The sequence below is a fragment of the Ictidomys tridecemlineatus genome, chromosome 13, assembly GCF_052094955.1.
Source record: "Ictidomys tridecemlineatus isolate mIctTri1 chromosome 13, mIctTri1.hap1, whole genome shotgun sequence".
NCBI classification, from domain to species: Eukaryota; Metazoa; Chordata; class Mammalia; order Rodentia; family Sciuridae; genus Ictidomys; species Ictidomys tridecemlineatus.
The window spans coordinates 95,788,855-95,808,291 of NC_135489.1; the positions used below are offsets into that span (position 1 = coordinate 95,788,855).

The following is a 19,437-nucleotide window of genomic DNA, read 5'->3' on the forward strand; positions in this document are numbered from 1 at the left end:
TGCCCTCTACAGCTCTTCTACAGTTGATCTTCCAATGAGCAGTAGCCTGTGTCCTTGCACCACCTGTGAGGGTAGGGAGGCCCTAACCAAAAATTTCAAATCCTTCCTCCTGATAATGCTCTCCCCATAGGGCTGCTTGAAACCCTGCTCCAGGCCCAGCCAGTCACTCCCTCTCCTGAAGGCAGTATCTGGAGCTCACATTTGGGAGGGGTCATAAAAAGTCTCTCCTGGGTGATTGAGGCTGGGTTAGGGCAGCCTACAGAAGAGGGGAGAAACAGGCCTTCAAACTCTTTCAAAGTGGCATTGGGCTTACTCCTCTGTCACTACATGCTTCCTATAACATCTCAAGCAGTTTCTGAACCTTATATGCTTCAGCTCACCATTGAAAATAAATGACACTGAGTACTTGAGTTGCTTCACCTAAGGAAAAACCACTTGGGTGAAGCTGATATTCGGTGGATCTGTCATGAGGACTAGGTGTGAGTTGAGATCTCTTGGTTTAGAGTGCGAGAATGCCCACGGATCAGAGAATCTCCCAGACCCTGCAATAGGAAAGACATTGCCCGGGTCCCCAGCACCAGTCAGCCTGAGGTTTCCATAGCACCAACCGAAGGTGGTACTCAGCCCTGAACCACCCAAGCTCCCCTGACCCTGTGCAGAAGAAGCATGGACCACATGCTGTGCAAATAACTCATATGCAGACCATAGTTCTGAGCAGTCATGTTGGGTGAGATCACCTGTTTTGTTACCAGATGGAAAGCTCTTGTCTTCCACCTTCCATAGAGTATGGAGCTCCAAGACCCATCAAAGATGGTGGTTATACCATCATCCATTAGTAGAGGTGCTCTGGCCAAAGGCCAGGATTGTACTTAAAGCTCCTACAGTGTCTTCACACTGGAAAGGCCATTGTTGATCCTTCAGAAGGTCAAAGACAGGGAAGTCCTATTGCTAATGTTCATGAGAGTTCATCCATTCTCCTGTCCGTAAGGGTCCAGGAAATTGAGAAATATCAGGGTAGGAAACATTTACCACTGAAACCCATAAATGGTGTCCAGTTTATGTGACCATCTGCTAAATAAAAGCTCTCCCTTTCAACAAGGGATCTGAACATTGGGGGTGGGTATTGTGAGGCCTCTGGGTTCCTGTTGGCTGCATCAAAACCTGTGTCCAGCATATTTTTGGGAAAGACAGCCACACTACTTTAAAACTTATTTTTACTGGACCCCTAGTATAGGATCAGCTACATCAACAAGGTGACACTGGGATCCAACCCCAAGAGGCATGTGGACACAAGGGTAGGTGTACCCTGGGCCTTAGACAACAGGCACCATGTTCATGGGTGACTGGGCTGGGGAAGTGGACAGTGTCTACATGCCTGAAGCATCCTGTAGATGTAGATGAAAAGCACACCAGGTGTCAAAAAGGGGACAGAGCTCTGAAAACCGCTGCCTTATGAGGATGAGCTTTCAGTCTGGCATCAGGGCCTTCTCTCTGCTTCTTGACCAGATTCCAGCCCCCACCACCGACATCTGAGAGACCTCTGGCTACAGGACAGGACCAGTCATCATTCCTCAGGTCCACTGATTCAAACTAAGTCTGGGTTGTATGGTAGAAGTGTAGATAGCTTTTTACAAAATTGTTTTCAATATATCTGCATCAGATCACATATCTACTGAGGGGAAGCACTGCCTCCCTTACACTTGGACACCAGGTGTAAAGCCTGGCCTTCTCTGAACAATCCGGTGCTCCCCAGGGTAGGAGCAGTCAGCCAGAGCAGAGAGACCATGACTATTGCTTAGAAAGCCCCCTGGCTCCCAACTTCCTCACAGTCCACCCTATGGCAGTGCTTTCTGCCCCAGGGCCCCTTGGCTGAAGATTCCTAAGAAGACCCCTTCCTCTTCCTTCTGGAAGCCAGATGACCAAGTGGAAGGGAAAGGAGAGCACTGAGGGACAGAAGGAGCCCAGAGGGCAGCACAGCCAGAGGAACAGGAGGATGAGTCTTTTATTTGGGTTGGTTTGCTGAACTTGGCTTTGGGAGTGGCAGATGATGGACAGGGAAGCTGAGGAAAGGAGCTGTTTAGATCAACAGTGGTCTTGAGTGAGAGTAGCTGCAGCAAGAGGCCGGAGGCCTGGGCAGAGGAAATATGTAGGGCCCTGACAGTCACTCAGGGACCTGCTGCTGTAACATGAAGATAAGTGGCACAAGGAGCCAGGTCTGTGTGCACATGAGCGTGTTCCAGGGCCCGGGGCAGCCGGAAGCTCTCAGAGGCTGGGATGGAAAGTCTGTGGGAGGAGGGTCAGGCGGAGGGTCTGGCAGAGAACTCCGCTTCCTGACTTTACTGATCCAGTCAATGAAGTAGGCAACCCTGGTGAAGACGCTGGGGTAGATGGGAGGCCTGCAGTCCAGGCCCCAGCTGGCCAGTCCTACCAGGACCCAGGCACTGGGGCCATAGCAGACAAGAGGACCCCCAGAATCACCCTGAGGAAAGAGAGAGAGGAGTTAGGATGGGGGCTGAGTGGGGGCAGAAATACCAGGTGGCAATGTTGGACACCCTGGGCTGCCACTATGTCAAGCAGGGCCCTAGTGAAGGCCAATCAGTTCAAGCCCCCAATGAGGGACACCAGAATGAAGCAGCAAGAAGCTCCGGAGATGATCCTCCCAGTGGAGATCGTGTTTCCAAATCCATCAGTCCATAGCCCCTCCCTAAATACTATATTTAGTAGTACACCTGGGTAGCTGTGAGCACCATAGTTTATTCCTGTTTACTGCCGAGTAGTGCACTAGTGTAGGGATATTGTTTAGTTTATTCGTTCATTAGCCTGCTACTGATCTTTTAGCTTTTTCTTAGTTTTGAACTATTACCCAAGAAACCTGCTGTGAACTGTCTTGTAGTCATATAGATGTCTTTCTTGGACATCTACAAGTCTTACTTTCACTTCTGCTGGGTAAATACCTAACATTACTATGTCTGGATTGTATGGTAGAAGTGTATATAGCTTTTTACAAAATTGTTTTCAAAATATTTGCACCAGATTACAACGCTACCATTCGGGTATGTTGAGGGTTCCAGGTGCTTCACATCCTTGTCAACAACTGACGTGGCCAGTCATTTGAATTCAGCCATTTAATTAATGTGTAGAGGCATCTCACTGGTGTTTGAGTTTGTATTTCTCCTGTGCCTGACAATATTGAGAGGTTTTTTCATTTGCTTGTTTGATATCTAAATGAACTCTCTGGTAAAGGGTTTCTTTCAATCTTTTCAAATCTTTCCATTTTGAAATAATGTAGGATTAGGCTAGATTTGCAGGATACTACAGAGGATCTACATATCCTGCACCTAGCTTCCTCTAGTGTTAACATCTGACATAACCATGGTACAAATACTTAAACCAAGGAAGTAGAGATGGTACAATATTATTAAATAAATATTCAGATTTCACTAGGAACAAACATCCCTATTCTTTTTTAAAATATTTTTTCTTAGTTGTAGTTGGACACAATAAGTTTATTTTCTTTATTTTCATGTGGTGCTGAGGATTGAACCCAGCTCCTCACACACGCAAGGTGAGCACTCTACCAGTGAGTCTCTGCCCCCAAATATCCCTATTCTATTCCAAGATCCAATCCAGGATCCCATCTTATCTTTAAATACCAAGTTTTATTAACCTACTTCAGTCTCATTCATTCCTTCTTTTCTATGACATTGGCATTTTTGTATACTACCAACCAGATATTAGTATTATTTTTTATTACCAGGGACTGAATCCATGGGCTTTTCACGACTGTTCCACATCCACACTTTCTTTTATTTTTAATATGAAAACAGTCTCCCTAAGTTGCAAAATGTCTCACTAAATTGCTGAGGCTTGGCATGAATTTGCAGTCAACCTCCTGAACCACTGGGCTTACAGGTGTATTCCAACACACCAGGTGACCAATAGCCCCCCCAATTGTGGCTTACCCTTTATTTTTTGATGATTAGACAGCTGATATGAACTTACAGTAAAAACCCTGGGTACAAATATAATGTTAAAATACAGAAGAAAGCCAACAGTAAATCCTGTCTGCAGAAAATTCAGAATCAATTCCAAAGACTAAAAGGAAATCTGCTGGTTAGGGACAAGAAGGGAATGGAGAGTTGTGGGGAGGGCTGGTAACAGGTTGCATCAACCTCACAAAAGTCATCATGCTGTGCACTTACAAATAACTCATCCTGTGTGTATGCTACACATCAAAGTTTAAAACAGGCAACTAAAATGGATACTGTTTGAGGGTCCTCACAGCAGACAGCTTTGTGCTGGGATGGGCTGAGGAAGGTGCTGGTCTGAAGGAAGACTGATGAGGAATGGAGCCCACGGAAAATATGTAGAAGGAAGGAAGCAGGAAGTTTGGGGTCTCCACCAAGACACTTGAGGCCAACACAGGCCCCCCAGGGGAAACTGAGGCCAGCAGAACAGGCAAGAGAGCAGCAGAGCCCGACCTTACTTACTTGGCAGATGGCCTTTCCTGTTGAGAAGTCCCCCACACACAGCATCTCCTCCTGCACAGAGTAGTTCCTGCCTTCTCCAGGTGTTTGCCCATAGAAGGTATTGCAGATGGTGCTATTCATAAGACTCACCTTAGCTTCCTGGAGAGAGTAGGGCAGTAACAATGGCTCTGTGAAAATGAGAAGGAGGTGAGTGACATGCACTGTGCCTTAGCAAAGAACCCAGACGACTCAGAACCCCCACTCTGCCTGACGCTCACCACTACTCTCAAGCATGGGTTTCAAACCTCGGTTCAGTCTTCCATGCTAAGCCCCCCACCCTTTTCTCAAAGCTGTCCACATACTTAGCCTATTCCTCCAACAACAGAACAACCTTTCCTGTTCCACAAAGTGGCAAATCCCACTAATTATGTGACTCCACTCCCTGGAATTCAGCAACCATTCACTCACCCACCTATCCTCTCATGAACCATTCAGTCTACTCTCTACCCATCCATTACTAACCTTTTTGCCATCTCTTTATCCACTGACCTGCCCACCCACACGTCCACGCATTCACCCATTCCTCCATCCATCTACCCATCTTCCCACACTCATTTTCCATCTACTCTCATCAATCTCTCCATTCTTTCTTCCTTCTCCCCATCCACTAACACATACGACCACCCATCCACCAACTTCACCCATCCATCCATCCATCCATCATCCATCCATCCATGCATCCATCCATCCATCCATCCAATCATCTTCCCATCCAATTCCACATTCATCCTCCCATCTGTCAATCCATCCATCCATCCATCCTCTCACCCCATCACTTATCTATTCACTTGTCCTTGTGCTAGGCATATTTTACACACTGAGGTACAGGTTGACATTTGAGTTGGAAGAGACAGAGCAAGTAGAAGAAATGAACAAACTGTTAAGTGCTATGGACCAGATAGAACAGGGAGATGACAGCAGGGATTGCCTATTTCAAAATAGTTCACATGATGGAGTAAAACTGGGAGTAGCTGAGCTGAGCTGTAAATGTCAAGAAGAAAGAAGTAATGCAAAGAGCAGAGGGGAAAGAAAGCTAGGCTGGGAAAACAGCAAAGTAAATGGTCTAGGGATGGAGGTGGCCTTGCTCAAGGAGGAGCAAAGTGGACAGTGCTGCGAGTTATCAGATATGTGAGGGATGCAGCAGGAGCTGAGGCAGAGAAGGGGCAGAGCACTGATACTATGTACAGCCTTATAGCCAAGGTGGGGAGTTGACATTTGATTCCACGTGCCCATAATAGGCCACCATGTGGGGACTTGAGTAGAAGTACACAGGATGGAAAATGGGAGAGAAATTTGGAGTCAACAGGCAGGAAACAGTGATTTATTGTGCCAGGGTGGAAAAGAGCAGTGGAGTTCCTACCAGGTGCCTTGGGACACTGTCTGGAACATTAAAACAAGACTTGGATCTTGTCTTCAAGGAAGAACCAGAATGTGTTTCTACACATATGTGTGCTGGGGGCTGGCCATCCCATGACTAGGGAGTGTTCCTAACACTGGGTGGGCAGGTATTAGGCTTGTGGGCAGAGCACTCACTGAAGACATGGTCTGTCCAAAACACCTCTAACACCTCTGTTGAGAGACACGGAACCAAATGCTGACCCCATGGATGATTACAAATTTGTACTGTTCTTTCTTTCATTGAAAATACACCAGAAGCATTTCCCCAAACCATCAACAATCCTTTCTTTATTAAATCATCCAGGCATAAGCCTTTGTCTATAATTCTCTTCTTTCAATCTGACAAGGCAACACAAAACCCCAAAGCTTTCTTCATTATGCAGTTTACATGACAAGAATGGGAAGTGGACAAGATAAGAGCTAGGTGAGCTCATAGACATTAACCATTCCTAAATTGGGATCACTGTGACTTCATCATGCAGGCTCTGGGGTCAGATGCCACATGTGACTTCCCACTTTTCCCAAGCACCTTTCCAAGGATTCTCAAAGGCCTGTGTGTTTAAAGTTTGGCCCCAACCCGTGACACTATTGGGAGGTGCTGGAATCTTGAAGGAATGGGGTGTACAGGAGGAGGGTAGGTCACTGGAGGTGTGCCCTTAAAGGGGATGTCAGGAACCCGGCCCCTCCTCTGGCTCTCTGCTTCCTGGGCAGCACTGCTCCATAACTTGCTCAGGATGTAAAGTCATCCCCATGTAACATCATAAACCATGAATCAAAATAACCCTTTCCTCTTTTTCAGTCATTATCTCAGGCAAGTTTGTTTTGCTTTGTTTTTACAGTAATGGAAAGCCAACTAACAACCCGGAACGGGACAGCCCCCAGGAACAGCTTTTGAGTTCATTCAAGTCATCCCAAACCTTGGCTGATTAAACACTCGAATCAAAAGCCACAAAGACTCCAACAACCCAGATTCTTGATTCTAGTTGTTAAGGATCCCCAGATATTCAGGGACTGGGCCACATGGAACTCTGAAGCCTAGAATCATACACTTTCAGAACTAAAGGGATGTAGCACTTGCCCAGTCCTCATCTGAGAGATCATGGAAATGAGGCACAGGGGGGTCAAGTCCAGGGGCTTCAGGAACCAGCCTGGGCCTCTTGCCTGGCTGAACCACCCCTCTCCTGTTGCCCTGATGCTTCCTCCTGTCCTTCATTTCCCTTCCTGCCTCTCCCAGGCCCCATCACTCTTCTCGGAGAGCCTTCCCCAGCCAGTTATCCAACAGGACCTTTGACTGGGCAGCTGCATGTCTGCACGTGGGAGGCAGACAGGAACCACATAGGGGGTGAAGTTCACAGGCAGGTGCAGCTGCAACATGGCAATGTCACTCCCGAAGACATAGAGCTTCTCAAAGTCTGGATGGGTGATAATCTGGTTCACGAGCATCTTCTGGGTGTGCTGGGTGTGCTGGTACAGCTGGGTGTTCCCCAGGAGGACCTCATAGTCCTGTGGTGCCTGGGATTTGCTGGAGGAGGAAGGGCCCATTATCAGCATCGTCTCTGATTCAGGGGCCCCCACTCTTCCTGCATCCTCATCCCACTGCCCACACTGCTCTGGACCCCCTTCTCCCAGCCCTGATTCCAGGCACCTTTGTCTCCTCCCTTCTAACACTCAGGAGCCTTCTCGCTCTGGGTTGATGAACATTCAACTCACAACCTCAGGACGCAGGGCTTCCCACCACCTCCTAGAACTGGAGGAGCTGAGAATCCTGGTGCTGGAAGGGTACTAAGGGGTGCCTCAGATCAAACCCTCTTACTTTCCTAGGAGGAGCTCTGGACCATTACCATGTTATGGTTCAGATCTTAAATGACTCCCATAGGTTCATGTGCAAAAGGCTTGGGTGCTGGTCTGTGGCAATAATGGGAAATGGCAGAAACTGTAAGCAGCAGAGCCTAGTGGAAATCAGTTAGGTCCTCAGGTTGGGGGTGCTCTTGACATGTTGGGACCATGTACCCTATTTGCTTCCTTGCTGCCATGAGGTGAAAGGGACTCCTCCACCATGTGCTCCTGTCACAGTGTACTGTTCTCCCACAGGCCTGAAACCATGTGGCCAAGTTTCCATGTACCGGAGGTACTAAGTAAACCGTGACCCAAAGTAAAATTACCTACTTTTGACTCAATTCTCAGATATTTTGTCACAATGACAAAAAGCTAACTCATATACCAGGTCTCTTCCTGTCACCTTTTGATCCATCCCTTGGCCTCACCACCTCCAACCCACTCCCTCAGGGTTGCTTTTCTCCACTTGGAGGTAAATGCTCACAAAGAATTTCTTAAATGCACAAATGAGTGCACAGAATTGAAGTTCTCCTGTTTCTGAAGGGGAATGAGTAACTTCATGGCTTTGTTCACACAGTTCTCAGACCTGTAGGGCCCCCATCCATATCACAAGCCCAACTCCTCCTTTAAGGAAGTCCCTTGACCCTGCCCCCACAATGTAGCTTCTCTCTGGACCCCTTCCCTCACATCTGCCCTCCTTGCCCACTTTGAGCTTCTTCCTGCATCATGCTGACTGAAGCTTGTTCCTTGTCTTCCTGAAAAGATGGAGACACACTGGCATGGGATCTCGCCACCCCTCCCCCCCCCCCCGATGTCATGGAGGGTTTCAGGGGACCCTGCACAGATTCAAGAGAAGCTAGCTGAGGATTCAGGGACAGCAAGTGTACAAATTGCAACTCCCCTACCTGGGCTATGAGTCCCTCCTTCCCTCTGGGTCCCTCCACATGTGTTCTGAAGTTAGCCACAGAGACAGGCCCAGGAGGGCCAGGAGAGGTAGACTCCTGACTGTCCATGTCACTCTCCAAGGCTGGGGAACCCTACTCTCCCCACCAACGCAGCCTGACACATGGGGCAGGGGTAACTCTGGCTCCTCCCAGGAATGAAGTTTAACAAAAGTAATGAAAGAAATCATTTCACTGCTGATCATATCTGGTCTCTGACTAGATTCTTACTCTCAGGAGTGTAGGGTAAGGTGCCAATGTTCTCAGCACACGTCCTTGTCAGGGGGGACAGACATAGGGAAGAGGGGTCTCTCAGCGGGGGCTGAGGATGAAGGATGATAAGGACCCAGGAAATGAAGAAAGCACTGGGTGGCCAGTGGGGAGGACAGTCCAGGTGGAGCAGACACTGGATCAAAGAAGGAGCAGTGTGCATTTGGTGGCAGCACAGGGACCCCAGCAATACCCAGAGGAGGGCCATCCCCTCTGATCCCCTTTTCTCTTCTCACCCTTCCTCCCCTGCCAAACCCCCTGAGAGGGCCCCAGGAAGCATAACTCACTTGAGAAAGCACTGGGCTGTGGAAAGCAGCCAGTGGGCGTCAATGAGGACAGCTCCGCAGAGATGCTGGCCCAGGTAGAGCAGGCTGGCCTGCCACGGCCACTGGCCACTCACCGAATCATGGCCACCATACACCTTCCCTATCATCTTGGTCTTCCTGCACACTGTGGAGACAATCCCCCCAGATCTGTTAGAGATACATGTGGTGTCCCATACCACCCCAAGGAGGTCCCTCCTTCACTTCACACATGGGAAGGCCAAGGTCAAGGGACAAGTGACCCAGCCCAAATGATTGAGGGCTGTCTTGGCTTCTGACTTCAGTCATCACAGCCCAGGCCTAGATGGCCTAGTACAGCTGAGCAAGAGCTGTGGGGATATTGGTCTGGGGGTCTGGACAGGAAGGGGCAAGGTGAAAGGCTGCTCACAGCACAGCCCTGGGACTGGGAAGGATTCCCTGGGGCCTCACTCCTTCCACCAACACAACTCTATGCCTACTTTGCAGATGAGGGGAGTGAAGTTCTCTGGGGTTACTAATCTTACTTTTCAGAGGTCCTAGTTTCTAGGCAGCTGTTTTCACTCCACACCCTCCACCCCAGTGTCATGAGGAGCAAAGTCACCAGCAGGTGTCTGTAGTACTGTGTGACCTGGGGCAACTGACCCCCACCCCCTCATGGCATGCTCCATTGCTAAAGGGGTGGGGCAGATGGAGACAACTCTGTTTAGAAGACTTCTATCTGGGGGAGGATCCATGGTCCTCACAGTTGAGAAGGGTTATCTTGGTCCCTGGCTGTGCTCCCAGATTTATGGAAAGGGACCTGAGACTCCTGAGCCTGACTGCCTCTGCCTCTGGGCCCCCTACAGCCCTGGGCCAGACCTGGGCCACGCATCCTGTTCCACAGCCTCATGCCTGAGCTCTGGCAGGGATTCCCACCCATAAAATCTCCGCCAGATTGGGAAACCTGACCTACCTTGGGTGATGTCCTCTTGGTGGACGTCTGCTTCAGGGTAGAGACAAAGAGAACACACTGGTGGCTTCTCACTGCCCGCCTGGGCCTGCTCCTGCCTCCTCCAGCCTCTCCCACCAGCCCCTACTGCAAAGGGACCTTGGGCCCCGCCCACACAGCCCCAGACCCTGCTGGCTATGGGCTCCAGGTCCTCCTGTTCTCCTGGGAGTTCATCTGCCTTTCCTGGCGGCTGCCAGAAACCAGGGGTACAGGCTGCCTGGAGATGGAGAGACCACAGCAACAACAACGGCCGCAGAGCCATGAGCCTGGCCTGGTGCCCATCCGGGACTGCTGGACTCTGGGGATGACCCCACCCTGACCTGCACCTACCCATGCGCAGAGGGTTCCTCACCCTGCCATGAGACAGGCATCAACACTCCAGCTACCGCACCCACCACCCACCCTCCACCCACCTGACTGTGCCCTCAGCTGCCACCACAGGCACTGGAGGCCCTGGCCCTCATCCCAAGACAGACCCCCCTCACACACACTGGCCCAGTACCCTGACCCCTCCCACACCATCCTTGACCCAATCAAGGACCCAGATCAATGAGAAAAGGAAGAGGAGGCTACCCATAGAAAAAGAGAAAGGATATTCAATAGTAATTCATCCCAGGGTTGTGGCCCAGAGGCAGGGCCATCCTGCATTCCAAGGCAGCTCTCTATGTAACACACTGAGTTTGGAATAGTCAATCTACATTTATTTTCCCATTTCTTTTGCTTCATTTCTGGATTATAAACATCAGACTACAAGGAACTCATCAATCACTTTCAAAAAAAAGGGGGATCAAATGGAGTCGAATTGGTTCTGAGCACTTACAATGGAACAGGAGGTCACTGAAAATCACATCTCAGATGCATACCTGGACAATTCTTTTATTCACCTGCTGTCCAAAGTGGGCCAAACCGCCAGTTTCCTGAAACATTGCTAAACTCTGCTGATTTTCTGTACAAACTATTCCTTCCAACCAACTATTCAGAGACTGAGTCTGCACCTATGTTTGTTCCCACAAAATAGCTTGATTTTTCATGTACCAGTATAGAACAAAAAACAAAACGAATGCTGGTGAGGATGAGTGGGAAAAGAAACATTGTACACCACTGATGAGAATGTAAATTAGTATCATCCCTCTGCATAAAAGTATGGAGGTACCCCAAAAAGCTAAACATAAATTGTTTATACCATCCAGCTATCTCATTCCTGACATATACCCAAAGGAATCAAAGCAAGCATAGTAAAGAGATACCTGCATACACAGGAATGAGATATCTTCATCTATGTACTGTTCTCAATAGCCAAGCTATGAAGTCAGTCTAGATGCCCATCAAGAGAAGAATGCGTCAACAAAATGTGCTACATAAACCAGTCCTCATGGTGCATCCCAATGGCACAGGAGACTGAGGCAGGATGAGCTCAAGTTCCAGGCCAGTGTAACAACTTTGTAACAACCTATCTCCAAATTTTAAAAGGGACTAAGGAGAAGTTGTTCATTCATAGAGCCCCCTGGGTTCAATACCCACCCAGTACGATTTTAAAAAAAGAACTTCATATATGTGAGAAATAGAAAATCTGATGATTCATGTTCAAAAAGTAAATTCTCAAGTAAGTAGATTTTAGAAATTCTAAATACAGGGAAAAGAGAAGGCAGAGTAGAAAATCACTAAAGGACAGTTTATGCAGTACCATTCATATGTGGCAGCCTTGAGACTTAAACACATATAGTCTCCTAGAAAAATAGGATGTGGGAATAGGGACCTGTTTAACAGATTAACAGGAGGAAATACCACATTGAGAAACATTAATTGAAGGGGAAAGAGATCTTAAATGTGGAAAGAGAGTTTTCTTATATGGGAATGTGGCATCTTAGGCAAAGTTCACTAAGGTTGTGACCTTCTTAACCAATCTTAGTTCTTAACCAATGAGGAACTGGGGGAGTGAACTTGTGTTTAAGAGGATAAAATACATATTGTACCTTCTCTGTAAAAGTCTCACTTCTGTTGCACTCTGTGTCTCCATGTTCTTTCCCTGGGATTGGACAAAAGATCGTGTTTCAGAAACACATGCGTGTGCGTGCGCGCGCACACACACACACAGAGAGAGAGAGAGAGAGAGAGAGCGAGAGAGAGAGAGAGAGAAACAGAGACAGAGAGAGAAATATTAGTATTATTCAGCTATAAAGAAAAATAATACCATGTCCTTTCAGGAAAATGGATAAAATTATAGATCACAATATGAACAAAATAAGCAAGACTCACAAAGACAAGTGGAAATGTGTTCTCTCATATGAGAAATCTTGAGGGAAAATATGATATTAAAGAGGGTCTACAAGGGATAGAGGAGGGAATCCGGGGGAGGAAGATTAATATAAAAGGAGGAAAAGGGAAATGTAGCTACAATCAAAGCTCCTTAGAATCACGTATGGAAATTTCCCAATGAAACCCATTATTCTGTACAATTTATATTCCCTAATGTGTATAACAAAATTAAACTAGATAAGCCTCTAATCGTTTTTTAATTTGTGAAAGGAAAAGACTGTGAATGGTAATGAAACCCATGAAAATATGTTCCACATCCTTAGTAATGAGAGAAAGGTAAATTAATACTACAATGAAACACCATTTAATTTCATTACAATGGCTAATGAAACAGACAATACCAAATGTTGGCAAGGATGTAGAAAAAGTGGAACCCAGACACATTTCAGAAGGAATATAACATAAGGCATCCTTTAGAAAGAAGTTTGGAAATTTATAAAATACCAAACATAAAGTTACCACGTGACCCAGTAGTTTCACTTCTCAGAATCTACCTAAGAGAAAAAAAACACATGTCCCCAAAGAAAGAAAACTAAAGAATAAAATTAAAGAAAACTAAAGAATAACACAAAATAGATCAACTTAGAAACATGTGTCTCCATGAATACTTGCAGAAGAATTTTCATAACAGCATTGTTCATAATATCCCCATTCTGCAAATGCCTGTCAACTGGTAAACAAATATCAAAGTGTGGTACAAGTATGCTTTGGAAGAAAACATAACAAAACACAGGTAAGTGCCACAGCCTAGAAATTCAAAAACATTACCCTAAGTGGAGGAAGCCAGTTGCAGAGGACAACAAATTCTGGGTTTCTATTTATCTGAAATGCCCAGGAAATGAAAAAAAAATTTTTTAAAAATCTGGTAGTTATCTAGGGGTAGAGGTCGGAGTGGAGATTAAAATAGCAAATTGGGTGATTATGGCACAAATCTATGAATTTAACACTGTTTCAACGAAAAAAAATTAAAGCAGAGAGATAATGCTTTAGGACACATAAGATGGAGTTGGGAGAACATTGCAAGTCACATGTGAGACCTGGGAGCACTCACAACTGAACCACTGAATTTGGCACCTGCCCAAGTGCATGCTGGCTGCATGGAGAGCCTTAACGGCAAGGCTTTGGGATGACAGCACTGAGAGTCGGGAATTAAGACTGCTGCTGGAAAAATTAAGCCATTTTGTAGGAAGGGACATGAGTAAAATCTGAGTCTCTGGAGAGTTTGGTGGAAGGAGTGGTTTGTACAGAAGATCAAGAGTTTAACATTGTTTCAGGAAACAGGTAGTTTGACCCACTTGGGTCAGCATGGTGCTGTAGGGTGCAGCCCAGATGATGGTTGAGCTGTGGTTCCCAGTGATGTCTGATTAACAATGGCTTCTTGCTCCATTTCAAGTGCCTAGAACCAATGCTGCTCTATTTGATTTTTTTTCCTGACATAGGCTAATAAAATAAGTTCCCTACAATCTGAACTTTATGGTCAGACATGAAGGAAAAGTTATAAGGAAATAAGAGTATATTGGATAAGAGAACAATAGAACAAGTAGATACAATGACAACAGGTATTTATGCCCCAATCATCAGTGCCATTAATTATATAAAAGAGACACTTCATGAGTTAAACTTTCAGAGAGACCAAGGTACAATAATTCCTTGAATCACATAATAATGGAATGAAAATAAAAATGAACACCAAAACCCCACAAGAACTAAATGAAGATATAGAGATTGAACAATACATGTTTGAATGATGAATGGATGATAGAAGAAATCAGGGAAGAAATTTGTAAAAAATTCTTAGATGCAAATGAGAATCGTGATACAATATACCAGTAAGTGTAGGTCAGTATGAAGTTAGTTCTAAGAGGAATGTTTAAACAATCAAATGATGCATCTAAAGGCCCTTAAGAAAGAACAAACCAAATCCAAAAAGAGAAGAAGGAAGGAAATAATTAAGATCAAAGCAAAAATTAATGAAATTGAGAATGAAGAAAATATAAATGCTCCATTAAACTAAGAGTTTTTGAAAACATAAAAAGATGGATAAGCCCTTAACCAAAAAAAGACTCAAATTAATAAATTCAGAGTTGAAAAAGTAGAAATCATCACACATATCACAGAAACAAAAAAATCATTATGGATTATTTTGAAAAATTATACACCAATCAACTGGAAAACCCAGGGAAAATGGGTACATTTCTACACAGCTATAATCTGCAAAAATTGAAGTCAGAGGAAAAAGAAGGTCTAAACAGACCAGTAACTAGCAATGAGAAGCAGTAATGAAAAGCTTGTAAGAAATAAAACCCCAGGTCTAGATGGATTCTCAGCTAAATTCTAGGAGACTTTAGGAAGAACTCATGCCAGTGCTCCATGAAATGGAAAGGGATGGAATAAGTCCAAGTTCCCTCTGTGAAGTCTGTATCCCTCTAAGTCAAAACCAGATAAGGACACACTGAGGAAAGAAAACTGCAGACCAATATCCCACATGAACTTAAATGCAAAATTTCTTAATAAAATGTTAGCAAATCACATTGAAAAACATGTTAAGGGTATACAACATGACCAAGATGGATCAAAGAGCCAGGGATCAGACCAGAAATTATGCCTCCTTTAGAAGCAAATGGAGACTCAACACTCCAAGAATGACTTTCTTAATAGGACCCACACAATTCAGGAAATAAGGGCAAGAGTTAATAAATGGGTGTGTATTGAATAAAAAAAAACTTATGGACAGCAAAGGAAACAAGATTTTGGAACCTATAGATTGAGAAAAAAATCTTTGCTACTCTTCTGACCAAGAAATACAGAATACATAAAGAACTCAGAATGCTTAACATCAAAAATCAAACAATGCAATAATAAATGAGCAAAAGAAACAGACACTTCTCAAAAGAAGAAATAAAAATGGCCAACAAATACATGAATAAAATGTTCAATACCATTAGCAATTAGGGAAATTAACAACCCCAAGATTTCATCTCACTCCAGTCAACAAGACAGCATCAAGAAAACAAAGAATAATAAATGCTGGAGAATATGAAAAAACACAGCAACACTTACACACTATTGATGTGGCTGTAAATTAGTAGAAACTCTATGGAAATAAGTATGGGTGCTCCTCAAAACACTAGAACTGAAGCCACCATATTACCTAGCAATACCACTCCTTGGTATTTATCCTGAAGATTTAAGGTCATCAAGCTATAGTGATACATGCACACCCACCTTTGGAGCAGCACAATTCACTATATCCAAATATGAAACCTAGGCCCATCCAAAGATGGAGTAAGAAAAAGTGATATGTATTGCATGGCTCTCTCTTGTCCAGTGTGGCTGTGGAGTCTCGAACCAAGACCTCCAGAGACCAAGCTAGAAGCAGGTCTCATTTGATTACGTAGTTACCAAGTATATATACTTGGGCTGTAGCTAAGCAGATTATAGGCAGCCACCAATACAGTTTCTGGCCAATTGACCCTGCAACAACCAATCAAGGAGGAAGCCATGGAGCAAGCGCTGGGACTGCAACACGTGGCCTCACTCTCAGCCCCTGTGCCTATGGGGTAAGCAGTTTGCCGCTCACGTGCCCAGCACAAGGGAAGTGATTTGCCACACTGGTGCCCTTAATGTATGCCATGTATGCAGGACTCCAAGCACTTGTCCCCACAACATGTGTGTGTATGTGTGTGTGTGTCTATACATAAACATATAATAGAGACTTATTCAGTGTAAAGTAAAATTAAATTATGTCAATTTGAAGGAAAATGAATGGAACTGGAGTCCCTTAAGTTAAGCAATATCTTCTAAAATGAGAACATCAACAGTTGGATGTTTTCTCTCATATGTGAAATCTATAGAAGAAAAAGATAAATAGAGGTGGCGGCTCATGAAAATTGAAGGAACATAAGTAGATTTGATGAAAGGGACTATAGGGAGGAAGCAGGAAGAGAAAGGAAGAGAATGATATTGTTTAATTATATTCTTATTTCTTGTGCAATATGAATAAGAAAGAACAATTCTCACCAACACCAAAATAACCAGTTGCCCTTATGAGAGCTGGAAATACTGTGAAGGTTAATCTGATGCTATGTCAATATGAGATGTCATATGGCATGCTCTTTCTGTCAGCAAATACAGTCCTAGACTCAGAAGTGAGTCAGCTTCTGTGGTACCTGATTGATCTGGGATGAGTTCACGCCACACTCCAGAAATAAGAAAATGTCTTTTGGCCATGCCCAGTAAATCCCAGAAACCCCCAAGAAAGGAAAACCAGGAGACCAGATTCTAGGAAAGACCTGGAAGGAGGTGGAGCCATCAAAACAGCTACAACCTAGATGGAAGGTACCTCACACCATCAGCTTTCTCTATGGCTATAAAGGTACAGGGCAAACCAACTTGGATCCTTCTTGCCTGGGTAAAACCCCCCTCTGGATCCTGAAGAGACTCCAGACTCACTCACAACTTCATAGAATTCATCCTATGCCTGTGAAATTCTCAGAGAACTCTGCTTTTTTTTTTTTCCCCGGCATTATACCTCCTCAAAATCAGATCAGCAGCTCATAATTATGAAGTGAGGTTTGCTTGTTCTCTTTGCTGCTCCACTTCTGCCTTAGGACAAATTCTCCAATTACAAAGCCCCAGACACCACCACCCACACTTCTGAACACACACCACATTCCCCTCAGTCAGTCCTAAACAGAACAAGGTCCAAATGAGGAATGCACAGCAACACATTAGGGACCCCACCACCCACCAAAGGAACAGGGGAACACCCCAGCCCTCTGTACTCTACCAACCCTCCAGGACCAGCACAGGCCTCATTTTCTCACCCAAATAATCGCCCTGTGATCCTCCTGCCCATCAAGACGGAAGGAAAATTTCGGGCACCCAGAAAGAGCCACAAGGAGCCCCCAACAGCCCCCCACCACGCTGAGAGCACATCCTCAGTGTCACTGCGCAATACACGAGCACCACACATTAATAATACAACAGGAGTCTCTTTATTGCACACGACTTGGGGTCACACCGTTCTCCCGTCATCATTCAGGTGCTCTGTCCCCCAACAGCCCACCTACGAGGGCCGTCAATCACGGTGTGACCACAGGGGACCCAGCACACTCCGCTCAGTGTGTTCCCTTCTGCAAAGTCGCTAACGTCACGGGAAACGCGCGTCCTTCAGCCTAACAACCCTGATGCCAGCTGACGGTGTCCCCAACATTCAGAGCTTTCACAGCGACAAGGAGACGACCTTCACCACTTCCTCTGACACCGACAGGAGCCGCGGACCTGCTGACCAGGACCGCGCTGCTCAGGCACCGCACAGGTGCCCCGGAGCCCGGGCCCCACACAGGCTGCAAGGGTCACGGAGGGACGGCGCCCCAAAGTGGGGGCCGCACTGGCCAACGGCCCCTCACTTCCGGGCCTGGTGCGGGCGGCCCACGTCCAGGGGAGGCCAGGACGGCGCTGCCCGGCGAGGCACAGGGGCCAGAGGACCAGGAAGGGACACCTTGGGGACGGGAGAGGCTCGCGGGTCCGGTACCTCGGGCCTCTGGGACTGAGTCTGGACGCCGCCTCGGGAGCCCTGCCGGCCGTTGGGAGCCCGCCAACCGCGCTCGCGCCTGCGCCTTGCCCCGCTGCAGCCCCAACGGACGCTGGAGCAGTTGGAGGGCGACCAGAGAGCATGCGCTTCCAGCCAAGTACGTGCGCATGCGCGAGGGGTGCAGGAGGGACCTGGGGGCGCCCTGCAGGAGGATGAGGTGGGTCGGGAAGCCTGCCAGGTGTCTCCAGCAAAGCGGCTCCTCCTCCAGAGCCTCTGGGCTGGCCCTTCTTTCAGCCTGAGCGTCTTTAATGACGAAGTGATTTTCACTGCTATGACTTAGACACCGCCCTGTGCAGCCCTTGGGAGCTCTCTACCCTGAAGCACTGGCTCCCCATTTGGGCCCAGTGTTTTCACCCCCTTCCCACTAACTCCCTTTGGTTCCTGTTCACTCGTCCAGACATCAGTGTGTGCTTTCCTCCTAGTCCAGCTGCAGGTTCCATTAAAGAATTATAGGTCTGGGTAACACTCTGAAAACCCCATTCCTTGATTTTGCCTACTGAGCACATTATTGCATACGGACAGCCCTCCCAGTATATACAGATGCCCACATGTTCTCTTTGACAGTTTTACTCCTATGTTTGATGAAGATTTGGCAATGTCGACCAATTTGGGTACACACCAAATGTATCCTCTTCCTTTTCTACGCCATGGCATATTTTTAGCCTGAAGGTTTCAAATGTATACTTGGATCCCATTGACCCTGAAATGCTTTATCCCAAAACAACAAACAAAAACAATCCTTTGATACTCTTTCTGGAAATTTAGGTAATTCGTATCATTTCTTTCCAAAGGATAATGTGGAAGACATGTCACGTGTGATGCTGCCAAGGTCCTAGGACGGAAAACCTTTACAGTAGGCGGACAGGGCCTTCAGCCATTCTGCCAATGTTCCTGATGACAAGGACATCCATGTTCACAGTGTTTTTATTTTTTTTTCCCTCGGCAATCAATATGAGTTCAGGACTTTACAAGAATAAAGGTCAGATGGTAGGACAAAAGGATTTCAATGCTCCTTCCCATGGCCACTTTGCACAAATTGCATTTGTCCAGTGGTATTATATGAGCAGTTTGAAGCAGTGCAAGACTGATGGGGTAACACTGAAGCTCAGTGGCAAAGCACTGACCAAGAGTATGCAAGGCCCCTGAATTCGACCTTGGTCTAGCAAATAAAGCTTGCTTTGAGAATCTGAACTCCATCAGTCATTATATGAAACAACTAAAACAACTGTGGAATAAAAAGACAGTTTTTCTACACTGCATA

At 46.2% G+C, this 19,437-nt stretch overlaps 1 protein-coding gene across 1 annotated transcript; it reads right to left on the minus strand.

Annotated features, from left to right (window-relative positions):
- Positions 1-1,984: 1,984 nt before the first annotated feature.
- Positions 1,985-18,260, minus strand: LOC144370029 (putative serine protease 47). The gene is made up of 6 exons (XM_078030629.1): positions 18,117-18,260; positions 10,229-10,255; positions 9,262-9,424; positions 7,213-7,449; positions 4,491-4,628; positions 1,985-2,479 (listed from the first exon to the last, which is right to left on the minus strand). The coding sequence occupies exons 3-5, from the start codon at positions 9,405-9,407 to the stop codon at positions 4,616-4,618; spliced, it is 396 nt and encodes a 131-aa protein (XP_077886755.1). The 5' UTR covers positions 9,408-9,424; positions 10,229-10,255; positions 18,117-18,260; the 3' UTR covers positions 1,985-2,479; positions 4,491-4,615.
- Positions 18,261-19,437: the final 1,177 nt, after the last annotated feature.